We start from the raw sequence: 25,470 nt of genomic DNA, 5'->3' as shown, positions 1-25,470 counted from the left end.
GGGGTGTAGCTCGGAGGTAGATTGCCCCTGGGTTCCATCCCCAGTACCGCAAAATAAAATAAAATAAAATAAAAATAAGAGTGAAGGAGAAAGCTCAAAGCGAGAATGCTTCCGGGTTCAGCCTCTACTACCAAAAATAAAACAAAGCAAAAACAAAACACTCTTGAAGCAGCTTGGGGTGGGGGTGGGGTTAAAAGCCTGGACTTTTAAATCAAGTGCCAGGGTATATCTTTGAGGAAGAGAGGTAGCTGGAAAAGGTGTCAGGTCACCCATACACACTCGAGGTCCTTGGTAAATCTTTCCATTTGATTCAAAGGACAATACCATTTGAAACTCTGGTGAATTTTAAGCAGGGGAGTCGCTGGACATGATGGCCTATGGGTACAATCCCAGTACTTAGGAGGCTGAGACAGGAAGATCCCAGGTTTGAGGCCAGGCCAGCCTCACAATTTAGCCAGGCTCTCAGCAACTTAAGACCCTCAGCAATTTAGTGAGACCTTGTTTCAAAATAAAATATAAAAAGGGCAGGGCATGTCATCTTGGGGGTAGAAGTGCTCTGGATACCAAAAACCCAAAACCCAAAGCAAAATAAAAACAAAACAGAGCAATGACGTGGTCTGATTTTATTTTATTTATTTATTCATTCATTCATTCATTCATTCATTTATTTATTTTTGTGGTACTGGGGATGAAACTCAGGAGCATTCTACCTCCAAGCTACACCCCCAGCCCTATGTTTTGTTCTCTATTTTGAAACAGGGTCTCACTGAGTTGCAAAGGGCCTCACTAAGTAGCTGAAGCTGTCATTGAACTGCGATCCTCAGTCTCCCGAATGCTGGGATTACAAGCGTGCGCCACCACATCTGGCTGACCTGTCTGATTTTTGTCTTGGTTGTCCTAGGGGAGGGGGCCCAGCAGAGATGGACGTTGAGGGCGAGACAGGGGTGTCCCGCTGCGAGGACCTGGCTCCCAGGGTGGGCGGCGTCCAGTCACCCGGCCAGTGCACGTCCATGGCACTCCCCGTCACGCTCCTCACACTCCCCGGCCCGGCCCTGGCCCAGGAGAACCAGTTCTTTGGCACCTACCCAGTCATGCGTCCACGGACAGGTCACAGCTGGGGAGCGCCCGGGCCTCCTCCAGCCGCCTCAGCCCGTCCACATCCCGGCCTCAGCCCGCCCCACCCACGGCCTCCCTTGTCACCACGCCCGCCTCCGCCTCGTAGTCTCCTGGGAGCCCAACTCCTCTCGAACCCCAGCTGCCAGTTTGGTGTTTTCTGGGAGAAGGGCGAGCAGAGGAGAGAACTATAGCTAGGGGGTCATGACTGAGGAAGGCAGCGTCTGGGCAGAGGAGAGCGAGCCCTCCACTTTGGTTGGCCCCCATCATCACCACCATCATCATCTCCTCCTCCTCCTCCTCCTCCTCCTCCTCCTCCTCCTCCTCCTCCTCCTTCTCCTTCTCCTTCTTTTTCTCCTTTTTCTTCTTCTTCTTCTTCTCCTTCTCCTTCTCCTTTTTCTTTTTCTTCTTCTCCTTCTCCTCCTCCTCCTCCTTCTTTTTCTCCTTTTTCTTCTTCTTCTTCTTCTTCTTCTTCTTCTTCTTCTTCTTCTTCTCCTTCTCCTTCTCCTTCTTCTTTTTCTTCTTCTCCTCCTCCTCCTCCTCCTCCTCCTCCTCCTCCTCCTCCTCCTCCTCCTCCTTCCTCTTCATGGTACTGTGGATGGAACCCAGGGACGTTCTACCTCAAGCTACACCCCCTGCCCTATTTTTATTCTTTATTTTGAAACAGGGTCTCACTGAGTTGCAGAGGGCCTCACTAAGTAGCTGAGGCTGTCCGCGAACCGCGATCCTCTGGTCTCAGCCTCCCAAATGCTGGGATTACAAGTGTGGCCACTACGTGTGACCAGGGGCAGGTTGGCAGCCCTTCCTCATGGATTTCTCTCCCCCACTGAGTGGGCATGGTGCTGTTTTGCACCCAGGAGTTGTACCTGAAGCAGAATGTATAGCGTTTGGCTTCTTTTTCTTTTTTCTTTTCTTTTCTTTTTTTTTTTTTTTTTTTTTGTGTGTGTGGCACTAAGGATTGAACCTAGGGGTCATTCTACCTACAAGCTAAACCCCTAGCCTACTTTATTTGTCATTATTTATTTATTTATTTATTTATTTATTTTTGGTGGTACTGGGGATGGAACCCAGAGGCCTTCTATCTCTGGGCTATACTCCTAGACCTATTTTATATTTTATTTGGAAACAGTGGAAACTTGGTCTCTTAAGCCAGCTGAGGCTGGCTTCAAACCTGTACAATCCTCCTGTCTCAGCAAGCGCAGGGATTACAAGCATGTGCCACCATGCCCGGCTTATTATTATTATTATTTATTTATTTATTTATTTATTTTGGTACTGGGGTTCCTGGAAGCCCTTCTACCTCCGGGCTACACTCCAAGACCTATTTTTTTTAATATTTTTTAAATTTGGAAACAGGGTCTCTTAAGCCAGCGAGGCTGGCTCCGAACCAGCGTGATCCTCCTGTCTCCGCCTCCCAAGAGCGGGGATTACAAGCGTGCGCCACCACGCCCGGCTTATTATTTTTTTTTTAAACAGGGTCTCACTAGGTTCATGAGAGTCTCATGAGGCTGAGGCTGTTCTCCAAGCTGTAATCCTTCTGTCTCAGCCTCCCAAGTACTGGGATTACAAGCGTGCGCCACCACGCCCAGCTTGATTTTTCATTTTGAAACAGTTTTGCTAAATCGCTGAGGCTGGCCTGGAACCTGCTATTCTCTTGTTTCAGCCTCTCAGGTACTGGGATTACAGGTGTGTGCCATCATGCCCAGCTACACTTGGTTTTCTTAAGTGCTGGCAGCCCAGTCAATGACTGCGGCCATGGGCGGCTTGGGGGAGGGGAGGTGACCTTTCAGTCTGACCCTCAAGCCATCTGATTCTTCTGCTACCAGCGCCACAGGGATGGAAGAACAGTCACCTTCTCATGTCCAAAGACACCGTGAGAGGCTGTGACCAGGGTTTGGTTAGGCACAGAATCTGACTCAGATGACACAGAAGCTAAAGTGTTAGAACCAGAAGAGGATGGAGAAAAGGGATGGGCAGGAAACCAGAAAGGCACTGGGCAGCCGCGGAGAGAGATATAGATGGCTGATTGGGGGCCAAACAAATCTCTATTATTTATTATTTGTGTGATGGGGTACTGGGAATTAAACCAAAGGGCGTTCTGCCTACGGTTCACACCCCCAGCCCTGTTTTATTTCTCATTTTGAAGTAGGGTTTTGCTAGGTTGCTGACAGTCTCACTACATTTCTGAGGCTGTCCTTGAAATTCCTGTGATCAGCCTCCCAAGTACAGAGATCACAGGGGTGTGCTACCATGTCCGACTACAGATCTGTTGTTTTAAAGGCTACATGATTAGAAGGGAGAAAATCAGACCCTCCAGAGCTCATCGGTTTTGGTCAGGAGAGGCTAGGTTATGCTGCAATAACAAACATTTCCGGAAATTTCAACAGTTTCACTTAATAAAAGCTCACTTCTCATTCCATTCAACAGCTAGTTCTGGTGTCCCTCCGACACCAGAGGTGATGCACGTGCCTTCTCAACACACGTATGCAGGAAGAGAGGCAGAGACAACTCTGGAGGGTCTCCAGGCCAGCCCGGAGATGACCGCACCCCTTCCGCCTATAACTCAGCCAACACTCAGCTTGTGGCTCCACCTATCCACAAACAGGCCAGGAGTTCATTTTTTTTGTGTGTCCATCCAGGAGTAGAACTGGATTTCATTGGCAACACTTTCAATAACCACACCCTGAAGCTGGATTCTGAGGCTTTGCAAAATGCCTATGTTTTTTTTTTTTTTTTTTTTTACCAGTACCTTGAGTCCTGATGTTCCTCTGCCTCCTGATGACAGGGTTTGGGAGGTGGAGGCAGGAAAACTGAGCTGGGCTGGGTGGTAGGTTCCGCTGAGGGGCTTCTTGTGCCCAGAAGAGACAAACCATGGATCCACTGGGGGCTCTCTTCCTGGCACTTTTACCTTTATTCACACACACATACTCACGCACACACACACACACACACACACACACACACACAAAACATAAAAATGAGATGGGAGGCAAATATGTTCGCTTTTATTGAACTCACTGGGCTCAAAGACAAAAAGAAAATGCGAGATGAGAGTGGGGTAGGATAGAGCCGGAGAGATCCCACATACACGCAGGAGACTGTGGACCCAAGAACCTCAGTTAGCTATCAGGTGAGCTGAGCCCTGATTATCCCCCTGCACTGAAAGATGCTAGGGGCAAAAGAGGACCACAGGGCGGATCCAGGCATGCATCCCAGGCTCTTCCAGAAAAGGGAGCTGGGATGGTTGGTCCTAGGCTTGGAGGCAAAATAAACGCCCATCTTGGAAACCCAAGATGGCCGTCTCAACAGGGGGAGGTAGATTCCCACAAGAGGCTGGAACAGGAAGCTGCCCGGGGCCGGGGCCAGGGGCACGAGGGTTCCTTCCTTTTTCTAGGGGTTTTTGTGCATTTGACTGTGGTCAGCGGCTTTCCTCTCTCTTAGCTCAGGGCCCAGGCACGTGATGTCAGGTACACAGAGGACAGGACCTCTCTTCCCTGGAGACCCCGGGAAGCTAGCCTTCCTCCCGCTTGGACCTTCCTTTCTCCCAGGGTGGTCTGAGACCGGGCTTAGATGGAGACGCTGTTCTCGATGAGGGGAGGGTCCAGGTAGCCGTAGGGCAGCGCCAGGCCCTGGTTACGCTCCCGGATGTCCCTGGAGATCTGGGCCAGGTGGCACTGGAAAGCAGCGATGCTCTGCCGAGGGGCCTCCTCGGTGAAGTGTTCATCCGGGTAGGTGCCCAGGGGCCTCTGGGAGAAAACAGGTGACAGTCAGATGACGTCGAGGAGGGGATGGGGAATCGTGATGGACCACACGTGGCAACCAGTACAGTCGAGGTGTCTTGTAAAGATTGACAGATGACAGCCACCACTCCATGAGGCCTGTCGCAGAACAGCCTCCCAACACCAAAGCCCACACAGCACAGGGTGACAGAACAGGGCGCGGCAGACGGCCAACCTCAAAGCAGTGCTCCCCAACCTCAGATCGGTGCTCTCCCTGCTGAAAACCCTCTGCACGGCACCCTGACTCTTTGAGACTCAATGCCTGTATCTCAATTCCTACATCACAATCTGGTCTCAAAACCCGTAATCCTCCTGCCTCAGCCTCCCAAGTACTGGGATTACAGTCATAAACCACCACACTCAACTCTAGATTGCTTTTTGTTTGATTTTGGTACCGGGGATTGAAATCAGGGCATTCTACCTCCAAGCAATACCCCCAGCCCTTTTTATTTTTTTTTATTTTGAAAGAGTCTCACTAGGTGACTTAGAGTCCTGATTTGTTGCTGAGACTGTCCTTGAACCTGTAATCCTACTGTCTCAGCCTCCCAAGTACTGGGATAACAGATGTGTGCCACCATACCTGGCTGAGAATCTTTAAAATTCTATCCGCCGGGCGTGGTGGCACATGCTTGTAATCCCAGAATTTGGGAGGTTGAGACTGGAGAATCCCAGTTCTCGGACAGCCTCAGCTATTTAGTGAGGCCCTCCGCAACTTAGTGAAACCCTGTTTCAAAATAAAGAATAAAAAATAGCTCGGAGGTCGAATGCCCCTAGGTTCCATCTCCAGACCTGAAAAAAAAAAAAAAAAAATTCTATCCCTCTGGGTGTAGTGGCACATACTTATAATCTCAGTACTTGAGAAGCTGAGACAGGGAGATCACAGGGAGATAGGGAGGTCACAGGTTCGAGGCCAACCTCAACTACTTAGTGAGCCCCTCCACAATTTAGTGAATAAGTTTTAAAAAAAATAAAGAATAAGTTTAAAAAAAAACAAACAAACGTCCATTCCAGTGCTTGGTCTGCTTTTTAAACTAAAAGAACACAGCTACATTTGTCACACAACTGAGACTAGAATAGACAAACTCCAGCAAGTATGCCCAAGAATAGACCTATTACCTCATAATTTCACAAAATCCAACTCCTGAAAGCAGCCAGCATTCTAGGTCTGAGGCATCTTCACAATCAACGGACACAATGGAACTTTTTCCAATACAGTCACCATCACCATGACACTGTCACGCCTCACGACGTGATCACCCATGATCAAGAAATGTCACAATAAGATGGGCATGATGGTGCATGCTTGTAATCCCGGTACTTGGGGGACTGAGACAGGAGGACCACAGGTTCACTGCCAGCCTCACAACCCTCAGCAACTTAGTGAAGCCCTCTTTCAAAAAAAAAAAAAAAAAACAACTAAGCTGTGCACACTTGTAATCTCAGTCCTTGGGAGGCTGAGATAGGAGGATCACAGGTTCAAGGCCAGCTTCAGCCACTTAGATCCTCCAGAATTTATGAGACTCGGTTTTAAAATAAAGAATAAAAGCCAGGTGTGGTGGTGCACGCTCGTAATCCCAGTACTTGGGAGGCTGAGACAAGGATTGCAGGTTCAAAGCCAACCTCAGCTACTTAGTGGCGCCCTCCACAATTTAGTGAGACCCTGTTTCAAAAATAAAGGATTAAGCCGGGCACGGTGGCACACGCTTGTAATCCCAGCATTTGGGAGGCGGACACTGGAGGATCGCGGTTCACGGACAGCCTCAGCTACTACTTAGTGAGTGAGGCCCTTCACAACCCAGTGAGACCCTGTTTCAAACTTTTAAAAGGACTAAAAAATAGGGCTGGGGATGTAGCTCAGAGGTAGAGAGCCTGCTGAGCATACACAAGGTCTTGAGTTCGACCCCAGCAACACAAAAAAGGGGAGAAAAAAAGAAAAATATTACAATGAACTTCGGTCAATGCTGCCCTGTGTACAGGACTTTTCCTCTCTCTGATCATATCACACAACCAGTTCCTCACAGCCGTGCTCAGGCCCAGCCTCCTCATCTAATGTAAACGTCATACATAGGACTGCTGTCAGTACTATTCCTGTTTGGCCGGGCGTGGTGGCGCACTCTTGTAATCCCCGCGCTTGGGAGGCTGAGACAGGAGGGACTGCACAGGTTCAAAGCCAGCCTCAGCTACTTAGTGAGGCTCTCAGCAACTTAGTGAGAACTTGTTTCCAAATAAAGTAGAAAATAGGTATGGGAGTATAACCTGGAGGTAGAAAAGCCCCTGGGTTCCACCCCCGTATCACCAAAAAAAAAAAAAAGAAAAGAAAAAATACTACTCATGTTTTAAGTTTTCCTTTTCTTGTTTTCATTGCATTGGTGAAGCCCTTCAGACCAGTGTTAAATGACAGCAGTAATAGCGGGCATTATTGTCTTGTCCCTGATTTTGAAGAAGAAACCACTATTACATCACCATAGGCACCGTGTTCTTTCTCTTGCGCTGATGCTGAGGAGGGAACCCAGGCCTTAGCATGCGACGTGAGCTCTCTCCCACCAAGCTACCTCCTCAGTCTTTTCTCAAATATACTCTTAGCAAAACTCCCTTGGGGGATTTCATTTTCCACTAGGTTTTTGATTAGTGATGCCTGTGCACACTGATCAAATGATTTTCAGCATATATTGGGATGGTTATACTGTAGACTTCTTTACTGATGTCTCAAGTTATATTGCCAAATTTTATAAGGTTGGACCAACCTTCTTTTTGGATTTCTTCATGGCACATTAATTGCTTTACTCTATACTTTTGGCCTTCATCGGCTGATAGATTCTTAAGATTGTTGAAACTAAGTAAAAGGAGCATATCATTTCATTTTCTTAATAACAGCCAACACGTAGGCACTACATAGAAGCCATCACGACAGTGCACCAGTCCTTGACACAGGCACTTTTATCGTGCCTGCTTTGTAGATATGGAAATAGGGAAATCAGGGCTAAGAGGCCAAATTATATACTCAAGGTTATGTAAGTTGCAAGTATGATCTGAGACTCAGCCCTCTAAGGAGACCCTCCTCTCTCTTTTTTTTTTTTTCTTCTGTGTTACTTGGGATTGAACCCAGGAGCATTCTACCTCCAAGTCGCACCCTCAGCCTGATTTTTTATTCTTTCTTTTTCTTTCTTTTTTTTTTTTATGGTACTGGGGGTGGAACCCAGGGGTATTCTACCTTTGAGCCACAACCCCAGCCCTATTTTTTATTCTTTATTTTGAAACCGGGTCTCACTGAGTTGCAAAGGGCCTCAATAAGTAGCTGAGTCTGTCCGAGAACCGCGATCCTCCTATCTCAGCCTCCTGAATGCTGGGATTACAAGCGTGCGCCACCACGCCCGGCCTTGGCATTTAATTTCTAAAACCATAGTGCCATCATCAGAAGAACAGGCTACAGAAATATAACAGGCTGGATTATAAAGTATCTACTAGGCTGGACTCAAAACCTACTTTCTACCTATAGTATGTGTAACAAGTTGCTTAACTTCTCTGAACCCTGCTTGTCACTCCTGCAAATGGAATTACCATTCCTAAATATGTATGCCAGTACTATCTCTTTTTTTTGGTGGTACTGGGGTTCCTGGAAACCCTTCTCCGGGCTACAACTCCCAGAACTATTTTATATTTTTAATTTGGAAACAGGGTCTCTTAAACCTGGCTCCAAACCTGCGCGATCCTCCTTTCTCAGCCTCCCAAGCGCAGGGATTACAAGTGTGCGCCACCACGCCCGGTTTATGCCAGTATTAGCTTAAGCACTTTAAAATAACTGCTTATTTGTTTTGTATTATAAGAGAGTGTGTGGCAGGGGGTGCTTACCAAGGTTACCTCTGTAATCCCAGTACTTGGAAGGCTAACTGAGACAGGAAGATAGCAGGTTTGAGGCCAGCCTCAGGAACTCAATGACAACCTAGTGAGAACCTGTTTCAACAAAAAAATAAAAAGCGCTGGGGGAGCCTGGCGTGATGGCACATGCCAGTAATCCCAGTACTTGGAAGCATTGACAGGAGAATCACAGGTTCAAGGCCAGCCTCAGCAATTTAGTGAGACCATGTTTTAAAATAAAAAAAGGGCTGGGAGTATAGCTCAGAGGTAGAATGTCCCAGGGTTTAATACCCAGTACCAGAACAACAAAAGGTGGAGGAGGAGGAGGAGGAGGAGGAGGAGGAGGAGGAGGAGGAGGAGGAGGAGAAGAAGAAGAAGAAGAAGAAGAAGAAGAGGAGGAGGAGGAGGAGGAGGAGGAAGAGGAGGAAGAGGAGGAAGAGGAGGAGGAGGAGGAGAAGGAGGAGAAAGAGGAGGAGGAGGAGGAGGAGGAGGAGGAAGAGGAGGAAGAGGATGAAGAGGAGGAAACTGGGCATGATGGCACTCACATGTAATCCCAGCATTTGGGAGGCCGAGACAGGACAACCTCAGCTACTTAGTGAGGCCCTCTGCAACTCAGTGAGACCCTGTTTTAAAATAAGAATACAAAATAGGGCAGGGGGTATAGCTCAGAGGTCAAATGCCCCTGGGTTCCATCCCCAGACCCGCAAAAAAATAAATAAAAATTTAAAAAGATAGTGTGCATAAAGCGTCTTGATTTAATAATTAAGGATGATGGAGCCTTAGTAAGTGGCAGCTGCTATTACTGTTTTTATAGGTTTCTAGGTTAAACTTCTCACTGGCTTAGAAGGAGGAAATCCTCCACCCTCGTGTTCCTGCCTACTCATCCTTCTGGGAACAAAAACGGACAGAATTCAGGGACAAGTTCCTGACATTCCCAGGATAGAAGATGATAAGTTAAACTTGCTAGGAAGGGCTGAAGGTGTGGCCCGGCACTGGCACACTTATCTAGGATGCCTGAGGCCCTGGGTTCAGTCCTTGGCACCACCAATATCCGCAATCCTCCTGTCCCCGCATCCCAAGTGTGTGAGTGCCACCATGCCCAGCTTCCTCCTCCTCCTCCTCCTTCTCCTTTTTTATGTATATATACATATATATATAGTAAGAATAGTTATATAATGTGTGTATATAGTCTTAATATATATTATTATATAGTAAAATAATTTTTTGTGTTGGTACTGGGGTTCCGGGAAACCCTTCTACCTCCGGGCTACACTCCCAGACCTATTTTATACTTTTTATTTGGAAACAGGGTCTCTTAAGCCAGCGCGGCTGGCTTCGAACCTCCGCGATCCTCCTGTCTCCGCCTCCCAAGTGCGGGATTACAAACGTGCGCCACCACGCCCAGCCCGTAAAATAATTTGTGTGTGTGTGTGGTAATAGGAACTCAGGAACATTCTACCGCCGAGTTACACCCCAGCCCTATTTTTTATTTTTTATTTTTGAAACAGAGTCTCGGTAAGTTGTGGAGAGCCTCACTAAGTAGCTGAGGCTGTCCGCCAACTGCGATTCTCTGGTCTCAGCCTCCTGAATGCTGGGATTTCAAGCGTGCACCATCATGCTCGGCATAAAATAACTTTTTAAATATATACATATACATATACATATATGTTTTGAGCGTGCACCATCATACCCGGCATAAAATAACTTATATATATATATATATATATATATATATATATATATATATGTTTTGAGCTGGGTGTGCTGGCACATGCATACACTCCCAGCTACTTGAGAGGCTGAGGCAGGAGGCTCTCCTTAGCTCAGACATTTGAGACCAGCCTGAGCAACGTAGTGAGAAAAAAAAAAATAACACCAAGCGTGTAACCTCGGTACTTGGGAAGCTGAGACAGAAGGATCACAGGTTTGAGATCAGCCGCAGCAACTTAGTGAGACTCTCAGTGACCTAGGGAGACCCTGTTTCAAAACAAATTTAAAGGAAAAAAATGGCTGGGAGGGGTATAGCTCAGAGGTAGAATGCTCCTAGATTCAATCCCCAGTAACACACACACACACACACACACACCCACACACACACACACACGCACGTGCTTTGTTGGGAAGATAAAACATTTGCAATCTCTCAAGCATCACATGGAGTCCAGCTTGAGAAAAGAGGACGCTCCCGTGTCAGAGAACAATTTGTGACCAGGAAAGCGGAGTCATGACCAGTCACGCAGTGTGTGAAAGGCGGTGATGGTAATTGGTGATTCAAAGCCGCTCACCCGGCCTCGGCCACTTAACTGCCTCCCCTGTCTCCCGACGCAGAAGCTGCCCCTTTCATCCGTCCACACAGCCACAGGAGCAGCCTTGCTGGAGCTAACTAAGCCATGTTACCTCTGGTTTAAAACTCTTTGAGTGCCCCGCAACATCCTCTGAACGAGCACTCTGCAGACAAGGCCCGGCCTTCTCTCCACCTGCCGCTTTCCTGTGATCCCACAGGCGCACCAGCTCTCCCTCCTCCCCTGGGCGGGGTCCTCCCTGCCTAGAAACCAGCCTGCCTCTCCTTTGTCTGCCCAACTTGCACCGGTCCCACAGGTTTCAGCGTAGATGGTGCTTCCTGCAGGAGGCCTTCTTGGGTTCCCCAGACCCAGTTAGCATCCTGCCCTCATGTCCATCCCTAGACGGTAAAGCTCATGGGCAAAGCTCATGGCTCACCCCCCCCCATGCTGGTACAGTGTGTGCTCAGGAAGTGCGTGTGGACTTCCTGTAACACTATGGTGCCCTTCTTCATTTACCTGTATGTCTCTGCAACTAGACCATGTCATTTTTTGTTTTGTTTTTGTTTTTGGTTTTTTTGGGGGGTGGGGGTTGTTTTTGTTTGTTTGTTTGTTTGCAGTACTGGGGATGGAACCCAGGAGCATTCTACCTCAGAGCTACACCGCCTGTCCTATTTCTTATTCTTTATTTTGAAACAGGGACTCACTGAGTTGCAAAGGGCCTCACCAAGTAGCTGATGCTGTCTGAAAACTATGATCCTCCTGTCTCAGCCTCCCAGATGCTGGGATTACAAGCGTGCACCACCACGCCCGGCTTTAGACTATGGCTTTTTCTTCTATTTTATTTTTTGATACTGCGGATTTGAAACCAGAGGTGTTCTACCCCCAAGCTACTTACTACACCCACAAGCCTATTTTATTTTTTTATTTTAAAACAGGGTCTCACTAAGTTGCTGCGGGTCTCACTAAATTGCTAAGGCTGGTCCCAAACCTGCAATCCTCCTGCCTCGGCCTCCCAAATGCTGGGATTTCAGGCCTGGCTTGGACCATGACTTTTCGGCAGTAGGAAGATGTCACTCTACTCTCTGTTCCTGGTGCCCCTGCTGTTCTAACACTCGAGAGGTACCCGAACATGTATGTTCAATGTTGAGAGGTACCCGAACATGTATGTTCAATGTTGAGAGGTACCCGAACATGTATGTTCAATGTTGAGAGGTACCCGAACAAGTATGTTCAATGTTGAGAGGTACCCGAACATGTATGTTCAATGTTGAGAGGTACCCGAACATGTATGTTCAATGTTGGAATTCACGGATGAGTCGTTGATGGGTGAATGAATGATTGGATGAATGAATGAAGTACACATGGATGGTCGATGAACAGGTGAATGGAAACGTTAGTAAACTTATCAATTGGATGGAAATTTGACTCAAACTGGTATTTGCTTCAGTGTATGTCTCCGGAGGATCACACATCATTTTCTTTTCTTGGTGCTGGGCATTGAACCCAGGGTGTCCTTCCTCTGAGCTACACCCTCAGCGTTTCTTATTTTGAAACAGGGTCTTACTAAGTTGCTGAGGCTGGACTCAAACTGTAATCCTCCTGCCTCGGCCTCCCAAGTCCTGGGATTACAGGTATGCGCCACCATGCCTGGCTCCAGATATCATTTTTTAAATAATAATAATGGAATTTATTTATTTATTTTGTGGTACTGGGGGTGGAACCCAGGGGCTTTTCTACCTCCAGGCTACACTCCCAGACCTATTTTATATATCTTTCTTATTTGGAAACAGGTTTTCACTAAGTTGCTGAGAGCCTCACTAAGTAGCTGAGGCTGGCTTGGAACCTGTGCAGTCCTCCTGTCTCAGCCTCCCAAGTCCTGGGATTATAGGTGTGCACCACCATGCCTGGCTCCAGGTATCGTTTTCTGAGGAAGCTGAATAACTCAAGGCATAGGGTGGCAGTGGGCACCCATCCCAGCTCTCCACGCCCAACCCACCCCAAGGAGCCACTGCCATCTTCCACACTGGGTCCTGCAAGGCCCACCCCATCACCACCCCATCCACACACCTGGTCCTTGGGCTCCTGACTGACCAACCAGAAGAGGAGAAGGTTGTTACAGGTGGTATTCACTTCTGGGAGGGTGTCTAGGTAACTCTTCAGGGTGGTGGTCCCCTTGGTCTGAGGTGGGGGCTGCCTCATGGATGATGGGGCATTGGGCATCCAGGCCCCAAAGTCATGCTGTGGAAAAAGACGCCATCCCCGGTTGAATCCACCAGACGCCAAGGACCAGCTCCCGCGCCACCATTCCCAATCCCACCTCCGTCATCCCAGGTCTTGCAGTTGGGAAATTCGGGATCGTGAAAGTCCCAGGAATGGGGCAGGAGCCCAGCTCACCCCTTGTCATTCCCCACCCAGTGTCCCAGGACTGGGGAGAGTGAGTCACCAGGGAGGGAGGAGGACCAGCGAGGAGGTAACCCTAGAAAAGGGCCTTGGGCTGGCATGTCACCAGAGCCACACGGTCCTAACACAGACAGGAGCCCACAAGTTCTACCCCCCGCATAACTCGGGCTTGAGTCTCCTTCGCCACCTTGGACCTGACTCCACCCATCACCCAACACAAGCCCTTCACTCCACCCAGCCGCCACTCCAACCCCAACCCGATCATAAACCCACCCAACCCTGACCTGCCCACCTATCAGCCTGAACCTGGCCCCAAGTCCACTGCCAAGCCTAACACCACTGCAGCCTCACCTGTCCGCTGTTGACGGCGGCGTGCTGGGCGGAGCAGTTGAAGATGATTGCGGTGAGGTACTTTACCAGCTCTGCCGGGGTGCACAGCCGGCTTGGGAAGCCTGGGTGTAGGGAGGAAGGGAACAGGGTGGGGATGGGAGGCACTGGGTTCCTAGGGGCAGCTGAGGGCGGGGGCTTGCGGCAAGGAGAGAGGGAGGGAGCGAGGGCTGGACATCTTTAGACTAAGATGAAGACAGGGATGAAGACAGGCACGGCCATCACCAAGTCTGTGGCCTCTGAATGGAGTCAGGAGAGGAGCTGGGTGTTGGCACAGGACCACAGATGCCTGGCCAAACTCAAGCAGAGCCCCGAGCAGCCGCTCCCTGACCCACTCCTGCACTTGAATCCGTATCAGCACTTAATGATTTAATTCTGCTCGACTCGCCAAGATCTGTCCAAGCGCCCGGTAGCAGATTATGCTTTGCCGGGCTTAGCGGGGCAGTGCGTCACTCAAAGCACACGGGATGGAACCAGGACAAAGTACCAAAGTACAGCCTGGCCCTCAGGAGAAGGCAGGGAGGACGGAAAGGGGCGCTGAGGCTGGAGGAGTCAGGGGCGGCCTTGTCAAGGAAGAGAAGGGGCCTCCCCACGTGGAGGGGTAGGCCGGTTTTTGCTATTGTTTGTTTTAAAAAGCCAGGGGTATTCTACCTCTAAACTACATCTCCTGGCCTGTGTTATTTTTTTTTTATTTTGAAACAGGGTCCTGCTAAGTTGCTGAGGCTGGCCCCGAACCTGCCACCCTTCCGTCTCAAAGGATTATAGGCATGCGCGACCTTGCTCAGCTGATGGGCTGGTTTTGAATGAATATAATAAATAAATGATGAATACAGTGCATCAATAAAAATAAAAATAAATAAATAGATAAATGAATAAATTTTTTTTCTTTTTTGGTGGTACTGGGGATGGAACCTAGGGGCCTTCTACCTCAGGCTACACTCCCAGACCTATTTTATATTTTATTTGGAAACAGGGTCTCTTAAGCCAGTTGAGGCTAGCTTCGAACCTGCACGATCCTCCTGTCTCAGCCTCCCAAGTGCGGGGATTACAAGCGTGCGCCACCACGCCCGGCTAAATAAATAAAATTTTAAAAGGGCTTGTAAAGATAACACAGGAAAGCACTGTCAGGGTTAGAGGGAGAAGAGCTGGCTGCTCAGGCCTCCTCTCTCTGCACCACACTGACCTCCTCCAGGTCCAGCGGTTGGCCAGCCCCGACCCGTCGACCCCTCCTCAATTCACGTTCCTGGCTGCACCTGGCTCCTGAACGCTAGACTCTGCAGTGGCATACATCCGCAGCTGCCTACCTGACGTCCCTACCTGAGCGTCTGCAGGCTTCTCAAACCTGACGTTGCGAGGCGAACTCTTGGCTGCCCACCCCTGTGCGCTCCCTGACTCGCCCTCCCGCCGCAGTTCCATTTCAATAGAACCCACGACTTCCATATCTGTGGGTTTGACCAACCTTGGATCAAAGATGTAGGGGAGGTGTGTGACTTTCCTAAATAGGTACAAACTGTGTGTGTATGGCTGTGTGTGGTGTTGAGGATTGAACTCAGAGGCATCGACCTCTGAGCTACACCCCCAGCCTGATTTTATTTTTTATTTGGGAATAGGGTCTCGCCGGGCGTGGTGGCACACGCTTGTAATCCCAGCGTTCTGGAGGCTGAGATCGGAAGATCACGGTTCGCGGACAGCCTCAGCTACTTAGTGAGGCCCTGTGCAACTCAGTAAGACCCTGTTTCAAAATAAAGAATAAAAGCTGGGCGTAGTGGCACACACTTGTAATCCCTGCGTTTAGGAGGCTGAGACAGGAGGATCGCACAGGTTCGAAGCTAGACTCGGCTACTTAGTGAGACCCTGTTTCCAAATAAAATATAAAATATGTCTGGGAGTATAGCCCAGAGGTAGAAAGCCTCTGGGTTCCACCCCTAGTACCACCAAAAAAAAAAAAAAAAGAAAGAAAGAAAGAATTAAAAATAGGGCAGGGGGTGTAGCTCAGAGGTCAAATGCCCCGGGTTCCACGCCCAGACCCGGAAAAGAAAGAAAGAAAGAAAGAAAGAAAGAAAGAAAGAAAGAAAGAAAGAAAGAAAGAAAGAAAGAAAGAAAGAAAGGAAGGAAAGAGACAGGGTCTTGCTAAGTTGCCGAGCTACACCCCCAGCACGATTTTATTTCTTATTTGGAAACAAAGTCTTGTTAGCCTACTGAGAGCCTCATAAGTCGCTGAGGCTGTTCTCAATCAAACCTGCACTCCTTCTGTCTCAGCCTTCCAAGTACTGGGATTTCAGGAGTGTTTCACAATGCCCAGCTTACTTCTATTTTTATTTTATTTTTTTTACATTACTAAGGATGGAACTCAAGGGCATTCTACCTCCGAAATATACCTCCAGCCCTATTTTTTTATTCTCTGTTTTGAAACAGGGTCTCACTAAGTTGCAGAGAGCCTCACTAAGTAGCTGAGTCTGGCCGCAAACCATGATCCTCCTGTCTCAGCCTCTCAAGTACTGGAATTACAAGCATGTGCCACCCACCCAGCTCCCAGCTTACTTCTTTTTCTTATCACTATTCCCTAAAACATACAAGGTGACAACTATTTTCTTAGCCCTTACACTATACTAGATATTAAAAGTAATCTAGCCAGGTGTGGTGGCGCACGCTTGTAATCCCAGCATTCAGGAGGCTGAGACCGGAGGATCACGGTTTGAGGACAGCCTCAGCTACTTAGTGAGGCCCTCTGCAACTCAGTGAGACCCTGTTTCAAAATAAAGAATAAAAAAATAGGACTGGGAGTATAGCCCGGAGGTAGAAACCCCCTGGTGGAGACAGGAGGCAGGAGGATCACAGGTTTTAGAACAGACACAGAAAGTAGTGAGACTCTAAACTACCTAGCAAGTCCCTGCTTCAAAATAAAAACAAAATAGGGCTGGGGGTGTGGCTCTGAGGTAGAATGCCCCAGGTTCAATCCTCAGCATCACACACACACACACACACACACACACACCAGGGCTCAGACTATCTATGAGAATTTTTCTGTAGTTTATACTGTTTATTCTTTTTTTTTCTCCTCTCTCTCTCCTTGGACTATGGACTCCAAAGTAAGACTGACAGGGGAGTAAATATGTTTTACCGTTAATATAAGCTTTTACTAGTAAGAAGAGCTATTGCCGTGGTACTGGAGGTGGAACACAAGGCTTTCTACCTCCGGGCTATACTCCCAGACCCATATATATATATATATATATATATATTGTGTGTGTGTGTGTGTGTGTGTGTGTGTGTGTGTGTGTGTGTGTGTGTGTGGTAGTGGGGTTCCTGGAAGCCCTTCTACCTCCAGGCTACACTCCCAGATCTATTTTTTATTTTTGGAAACAGGGTCTCTTAAGCCAGCGCGGCTGTCTCTGCCTCCCAAGCGCGGGGATTACAAGCGTGCGCCACCACGCTCGGCAACCTATTTTATATTTTATTTGGAAACAGTCTCACTAAATTGCTGAGAGCCTCACTAAGTAGCTGAGGCTGGCTTCGAGCCTGTGTGATCCTCCTGTCTCAGTCTCCCAAGCGCGGGGATTACAAGAGTGCGCCACCATGCCCAGCTATTGTCAATCTGAAGAATGCTCTGATATATTAAATCAGACACAAGTTTCATAAAGTAAGACAGAAGCCAAGTGCAGTGGTGCACACCTGTGATTCCAGTACTTGGGAGGCTGAGACAGGAAGATCTCAAGTTCAAAGCCAGCCTCACCTACTTAGAGAGGCCCTCAACAACTTAGTGAGATCCTGTTTAAAAAAAAAAAAAAAAAAAAAAAAAAAGCCAGGCGTGGTGGTGCACACTTGTAATCCCAACATTTGGGAGGCTGAGACCGGAAGATGGTGGTTCGCAGACAGCCTCAGATACTTAGTGAGGCCCTCCACAACTTAGTGATGCCATTTCAAAAAATAAAGAACAAAAAACAGGGCCGGGGGTGTAGCTCGAAAGTCTAATACCCCTGGGTCCCATCCCGAAACCCCCCCCAAAAAAAAATAATAGGGCTTGGGGTATATTTCAGAGGGAGAATGCCTCTGGGTTCAATCCCCGGTACCAAGAATAAATAAATAAATAAATAAATAAATAAATAAATAAATGTCTGGGGATGTAGCTCAGTGTTAGAGCACCCCTGAGTCTAATTCCCAGTACCACAAGTTAATTAAGTAATAAAGACATAAGTAAGATAAGAGAGTTGAACCAACAGTAATTAGATCCCAGTCTGGCACTTAAACAAGAAACCAAAGCCCCAGAGGGAAGAAACAGACGGATCTGAACTGCTCAGGATTAACAGTGGGTTTGCAAGACACAAGAAAGGCCACCCTTGAAGGCTCTCAGCCAGATGCAGCAGCACACCTGTAATCCCAGCCCCTCAGGAGGCTCAGACAGGAGGATCATGAGCTCCTGTCTCAAAATATAAACAGTCAAAGGATAGGGGAGGCAGGCACGAAGGTGCACACCTGTAATCCCAGTACTTTCGAAGCGGAGACAAGAGGATCGCAGCAGGTTAGGCCAGACTCAGCAATTTAGTGAGGTCCTCTGCAATTTAGTGAGACCCTGTTTCAAAATAACAAAATAGCCGGGCGTGGTGGCGCGCGCTTCTAATCCCCGCGCTTGGGAGGCCAGACAGGAGGATCGGGCAGGTTCCAAGCCAGCCGCGCTGGCTTAAGAGACCCTGTTTCCACATAGAAAATATATAAAATAGGTCTGGGAGTGTAGCCCGGAGGTAGAAGGGTTTTCCAGGAACCCCAGTACCACATTAATTAATTAATTAATTAATTAATAATAGGGCTGAGGTTATAGCTCAGAGGTAGAATGCCCCTAAATCCAATCCCCAGTACCACACACATACACACACAAAGACAAAAAGAAACAAAACAAAACAAAAACAAAACAAACCAGGGCAGAGAAAGCTGGGTGTGGTGGTACACACCTGTAATAACGCCAGTACTTAGAGGACAGACATGGGAGAGAACAGACTCGGGGCTGCGCTCAGCAATTTAGTAAGAGCCTTGACAGCACAGCAAGACACTGATTCAAAATTAATAAAATAGAGCCGTGCGTGGTGGCGCACGCTTGTAATCCCAGCATTCAGGAGACTGAGACCAGAGGATCCCGGTTCGCGGACAGCCTCAGCTACTTAGTGAGGTCCTCTGCAACTCAGTGAGACCCTGTTTCAAAATAAAGAATAAAAAAATAGGGCAGGGGGTGTAGCTCGGAGGTAGAATGCCCCTGGGTTCCATCCCAAGACCCGCAAAAAAAAAAAAAAAAAAAAAAAAGGAAACAAAATTAATAAAATAAAAATGGCTGGGGGTTAGACCAGAGGTAGACTCCTGAGTTCAATCCTCAGTACCTAAAAACGGGGGATGGGACTAGTGACGTAGTTCAGTGGAACAGCGCTTGCCTAAAATATGAAAGACCGGAGGATCGCGGTTCGCCGACAGCCTCAGCTACTTAGCGAGGTCCTCTGCAACTCAGTGAGACCTGGTTTCAAAATAAAGAATAAAAAATAGGGCAGGGGGTGTTGCTCGGAAGTCGATTGCCCCTGGGTTCCATCCCCAGACCCATAAAAAATAAAATAAAATAAAACATGGAAGGTCCTGGGTTAATCTTCAGTACTTAAAAAAAAAAAACTCCAAGAGCCACCTGGCTGTCACCACCTTAACCTAAAAATCACTCTTGGCATCCCTACCGGTGAGACAACCCAACACCACATACCTCCCTGGGTAATGCAACACGGAGGACACAGCATCACCTGAAAAATATTCTTGTCAAAAATATGCAACCCTTAAATAATCCTTCCGGTTTACAGAAAACACAGGGGAAAGAGGAACACGATGAATGAATCATAAGAAAGCAATTAAATAAATCTGGAAGGTGAGCCACTCTACAGAACAACTAGCTTGGGCTCTTCCATAAGTTCATGTCATGTGATTTTTTTTTTTTTTTAAAGCAGAGTGTGGGCGTGCTGGCGCACACTTGTCATCCCAGTATTCGGGAGGCTGAGACAGGAGGTTCAGAGTTCTCTGCCAGCCTCAGCTATTTAGCGAGGCCCTCCGCAACTTAGTGAGACCCTGTTTCAAAATAAAAAATAGGGCTGGGGGGTGTGGCTCGGGGGTAGAAAGCCCCTGAGTTCAATCCCCAAATAATAATTTAAAAAAAAAAAAAGAATAAAAGGAGAAGGGAAAGAGGTGCCTTTGTAAGTTAACAGAGATTTTGGAGTTGAAGTAAACAAATGAAATGTACCATGTGGGCCTTGGTTGGCTTCTGGGGGGAAATGGGATGGAGTGGGGGTGGTATGTGGATAGGGTTAGATGGGAGGGTAACACTGGAGATTATTGTCAGTTTTATTAAATGTAGGTCTGAGAGTGTTGCTCAGTGATAGAACACTTGCCCTGGGTTAAATACCTAGCATAGCACAGGGAGAAAAGGGAGAGAGAGAGAGAGAGAGAGAGAGAGAGAGAGAGAGAGAGAGAGAGAGAGAGAGAGAAGATTTTAAGTGTATCACAGTATTGTAGTTTGCAGGAAAATTATTTTTTGTTGGTACTGGGAATTGAACTCAGAGGCATTCTACCTCCAAGCTATACCCCTGGCCTGATTTTATTTATTTATTTATTTTTTTTATTTATTTATTTTTTTTGCAAGTCTGGGGACGGAACCCAGGGGCATTTGACCTCCGAGCTACACTTCCTGCCCAATTTTTTATTTTATTTATTTATTTATTATTTATTTTTGGTGGTACTGTGGTTCCTAGAAACCCTTCTACCTCTGGGCTACACTCCCAAACCTATTTTATACTTTTACTTGGAAACAGGGTCTCTTAAGCCAGAGAAGCCTGCATGATCCTCCTGTCTCCGCCTCCCAAGCGTGGAGATTACAAGCGTGCGCCACCATGCCCGGCTTTCTGATTTTATTTCTTATTTGGAAATGATCTCGCTAGGTTGCTGAGGGCCTCACTAAGTTGCCACGGCTGGCTTTGAACCTGCAATCCTCCTGTCTCAGCCTCTCAAGTACTGGGATTGAAAGCATATGCCATCACACCCAGCTTGAAAATGGTATTTTTTTTTAAAGGTACTTGACAAGGGGTGAAATAGAATGGTTATAATTTATGTGTCTCTATCAATAAACAAAAGCAACAGATAATTAAATATAGCAAAATGTTGGCTCTTGTTGAATCTAGTGGGTGGGTAAATGAGTGTTTATTACACTATATTCTCTACTTTCCGTGCGTGCGTGTGTGTGTGTGTGTGGTACTGGGGATTAAACCCAGGAGCATTTTACTTCTGAGCTACACCCCCAAACCTGATTTTATTTTTTATTTGGAAACAGGGTCTCGCTAGGTTGCTGAGGGCCTCACTAAATAGCTGAGGCTGGCGGTGAACCAGGGATTCTCCTGTCTCAGCCTCCCAAGTGCTGGGACTACAAGTGTGGGCCACTCTCCCCCCACCAGTCTCTACTTTTCTATATAGTTTGAAATTTTTTGTTAAGAAGAGAAAAGTTGTGTGCATGTATGTCCCTATTACTCTGGACTACAATATGATGTAAGACTACATATATCAATAAAAGCATATATATATATATAATCACACACACACACACACACACACACACACACACACACACAGTACTGGGGATGGAACCCAGGGGCTTTCTACCCCGGGGCTACACTCCCAGATCTATTTTACATTTTATTTGGAAATAGGATCTCACTAAGTTGCCGAGAACCTCACTAAGTAGCTGAAGCTGGCTTCAAACCTGTGCGATCCTCCTGTCTTACAAGCGTGCACCACCATGCCCAACATATAAAAGTATATTTAAAAATAAATAAAGAAAAAAAAAGCAGTCAAGCAGGTGACCTAGGCCTGTAATTCCAGCACTTAGGAGGCTGAGACAGGAGGATTGCAGATTCAAGGCCAGTCTTTTCAATTTAGTGAGACTCCCAGCAACCTAGCAAGAATGACCCTATTTTTTTTTCCTTTCTCTCTTTTTTTTTTAATAGTATTGAGGATTAAACTCAGAAGCAGTCTATTTCTGAGCTATGCCCCACCGTATTTTTTTTTTTTATTTGAAACAAGTAATCACTAAGTTGCAGAGGGACCCATGAGATTGTAGAGGCTGACCTATACACTGCAATTCCTCCTGTCTAAGCCTCACAAGTACTGGGATTACAAACGTGTGCTACCATACCTGGCTTGCAAGATCCTATTTTTTTTTTTGAGGGGGGGGGAACAGTACTGGGATTTGAACCCAGGGACACTCTATCTCTGAGCTATATCCCCAGCCCTATTTTTTTATTCTTTATTTTGAAACAGGGTCTCACCAAGTTGTGGAAGGCCTCACTAAGTAGCTGAGGCTGACTGCGAACCTATGATTCTCCTGTCTCAGCCTCCCAAGTACTGGGATTACAAGCGTATGCTATCATGCCTGGCTGACCCTCTTCCTTCCTTCCTTCTTTCCTTCTTTCCTTCCTTCCTTCTTTCCTTTTTTTCCTCTTGTATTGGGGATTGAACTTGAAGACATTCTACCTCCAAGTTACAACCAAGACCAATTTTATTTTTTATTTGGAAACAGGGTATCACTAAGTTGCTGAAAGCCTTGCTAAATTTCTGAGTCTGGCCTCAAACCTGAGATCCTGTTTCAATCTACCAAATACTGGGATTACAGGCATGTGTCACCATGCCCAACTCGACAAAACCCTATTTAAAAACAAAAATTAAAAGCCAGGCATGGTTGCGCACGCTTGTAATCCTCGCGCCTGGGAGACGGAGACAGGAGGATCGCGCAGGTTCGAAGCCAGCCTCACTGGCTTAAGAGACCCAGTTTCCATATGTGTGTGTGTGTGTGTGTGTGTGTGTGTGTGTGTGTGTGGTCTGGAAGTGTAGTCCAGAGGTAGAAGGGTTTCCAGGAACCCCAGTACCGCCAAAAATAAATAAATAAATAAATAAATAAATAAATAAATAAATAAATAAAACTCAAAGTCAGGCGTGGTGGTGCACACCTGTAATCCCAATACTTGGGAGGCTGAGACTGGAGGATGGCAGGTTCACGGCCAGCCTCAGCTTCTTCATGAAGTCCTTTACAACTTAGTAAGACCCTGTTTCAAACTAAATAAAATAAAATAGGGCTTGGAGTGTAGTTTAGAGGTGAAATTCCCCTGAGTTTAATTCATAGTACCACAAAAAATGGGGGCCAGGTGTGGTGGTATATGTAATCTCAGCTCTTGGGAGGCTGAGACAGGAGGATCGCAGGTCAGAGACCAGCTTCAGCAATATAGAAAGACTCAGAAAACTAGCAAGACCCTGTTTCAAAATAAAAAGTAATAAAATAGGCTTGGGTTGTTGCTTATAAGTGAAATGCTACTGGGTTCAATCTCTAGTGCCAAAATAAAAAAGTTTTTTAAGCCAGGTATGGTGGCGCACATTTGTAATCCCAGCATCTGGGAGGTTGAGACAGGAGGATTACCATTCGAGCACAGACTCAGCTACTTAGTGAGGCCCTCTGCAACACAATGAGACCCTGTTTCAAAATAAAAAATAAAAAATAGGGCTCGAGGTGTAGCTCGGAGGTAGAATGCCCCTGGGTTCCATCTCCAGTATTCCCCCCCAAAAATTATTTTTTTTTGTTTTGGTAAAACTGAGGATGGAACCCAGAGGCAGTCTACCTCTGAACTACACCCCAAGTCTGATTTTTTCTATTCTTCATTTTGAAACAGGGTCTCACTGATTTGTGGAGGGAAGTAGCTGAATCTGTGATCCTCCTGTCTCCATATCCCAAGTACTGGGATTACAAGGGTGCATCACCATGCCCTGCTTAAAAAAGAACTTAAAAGGACTAGATGTATGGGTTGGAGGTAGAATGCCCTGGATACAATCCCTAGTACAAAAGAAGAAAGAAAGAGAGAAGAGAAGAGAAGAGAGGAAAGGAGAGGAGAGGAGAGGAGAGGAGAGGAGAGGAGAGGAGAGGAGAGGAGAGAGAGAAAGAAGAGAGAGAGAAGAAAATAATGCTCTGAGCCCACAGTAGGTGGAGGTGACCTGAGACCACACCTTTTCCCTGGGTCTCCCCAGAAAGAACCTCTTCTGTGTGGCGGCCAGAAACACTAAACCACATCTCTGCTAAAAGAAGTCCCGGGCCAGGGCTGGGGGAACTGTGGGATGGACATTTGAGACACTTTAACCTGAACAAGTTCAGAAGTCACTCTATAAAGAGATACATGGCTTTTAAGCCAGGCGTGGTGGCGCATGCTTGTAATCCCAGCATCCGGGAGCCTGAGACAGGAGGGTCACGGTTCGCAGCCAGCCTCAGCCACTTAGTGAGGCCCTCTGCAACTCAGTGAGACCCTGTCTCAGAATAAAGAATAAAAAATAGGGCAGGGGGTGTAGCTCGGAGGTCGAATGCCTTTTGCGGGTTTGAGTTCCATCCCGAAAAGAGAGAGAGAGAGAGAGAGAGAGAGAGAGAGAGAGAGATGTGTAAATCAGGAGTCGCATGAAGAGGTTTGTGGCCACCGGAAGTGAAGAGAGATTGGCAACAGGACAGAGCATGAGAGAGAATGAGAGAAGGTTCTAGAAGCCTTTGAAGTCAGAGATGGCTCCTACCACATGCTGCACATGGGCAGAGCTCAGGGAACCAAAGTGAATGTTAGTTGAAAAGGGAGGGCCGGCCTGGAGTCCTGCACTGCAGCCTTCTCTGGGCCTGTTTCCTCATCCGCTAAGAGGGACAATCATAGTACCGGCTTCAAGAAATAAGAATTGATTAGTGGAGGAGGGGGAGGCCAGGGTCAGAAGGGAGAGGTCCTGTGGGGGCTGCGCGTGGGGAGGGGCACGCTGTACCTGAGCTCTCCCGGCCCAGGAACGCCTGGGTGAAAATCTCGCCGGCCCAGGCCTGCAGCTCCGAGTCCTGCTGCACCGATGCATCGCTGGGATAATAGTAGCCCACGATTTCCGAGACGAAGCTGGGAAAGAGACGCTATCAAGTAAACCCCGATCCTCTGATTCCCTAGACAACACCCACACGCACACACGCATTCATACACCCACCTCCAGCTCACAGGCACCTGCCATTTCACAGGACCCCAACTCTCAATCCTACCCCTGGGGATTCCCTATGCTGGAGTCTGACAACACCTCAAATCCTCAGCCCCCAGCACCCCCAGTCAGTGAACCCGGGGCCCACGCTGCTCACCTCTCGATGGCCCCCCAGATCCTCAGGCCGTCGTCTCGGTAATAGTAGTTGGGGATGTGCAGGACCCCTCGGGCCCGCAGGCTGTCCGGAAGGCAGAAATTGGTGTAGGTGAAGTGGGCCAGACCAGTGCTCATGAGGTAGATGAGGCCGCGCTGCCCGATAGACGTGACCTGCGGACACAGACAGGGGGCTCCCAGGCTCGCCCGAACCCCACCCTGGTGCCTGGGCACAGCCGCGGACAGGGACGCGGCCCGGCAAGGCGCTTATGCGGTGAGCCAAGCAGCCCATGACCACAGATCAGACTCCCACGTGGGTCTGCCTGATGCACACTGTGCAGGTTGAGGTCCTACTAGGTGCATGCAGAAGATCCTGAGATATTTGATAACTAAAAGAATGTTCTAAAAGCCAGGAGGCTAACACTTGCAAGCCCCGCACTTGGGAGGCTAAGACAGGAAGATCACAC

At 47.7% G+C, this 25,470-nt stretch overlaps 1 protein-coding gene across 1 annotated transcript in view; it reads right to left on the bottom strand.

The window, feature by feature from the left end:
- Positions 1-4,679: 4,679 nt before the first annotated feature.
- Positions 4,680-25,470, bottom strand: part of ALOXE3 (arachidonate epidermal lipoxygenase 3) — a gene marked incomplete at its 3' end in the record, with an annotated part of 32,871 nt that continues 12,080 nt past the window's right edge. Inside the window, exons 11-15 of the mRNA XM_080713102.1 lie at positions 25,008-25,177; positions 24,656-24,777; positions 13,781-13,881; positions 13,097-13,267; positions 4,680-4,859 (exon numbers count right to left, since the gene is read on the bottom strand). Of these exons, the coding sequence (XP_080569228.1) occupies positions 4,680-4,859; positions 13,097-13,267; positions 13,781-13,881; positions 24,656-24,777; positions 25,008-25,177 (744 nt within the window). The remainder of the gene's footprint in view (positions 4,860-13,096; positions 13,268-13,780; positions 13,882-24,655; positions 24,778-25,007; positions 25,178-25,470) is intronic.

The sequence above is a fragment of the Muscardinus avellanarius genome (genome assembly GCF_963383645.1).
Source record: "Muscardinus avellanarius genome assembly, chromosome: 16".
NCBI lineage: Eukaryota > Metazoa > Chordata > Mammalia > Rodentia > Gliridae > Muscardinus > Muscardinus avellanarius.
Note: the sequence above shows the minus strand (reverse complement) of the source record. Positions and strands in the feature narration are given on the sequence as shown.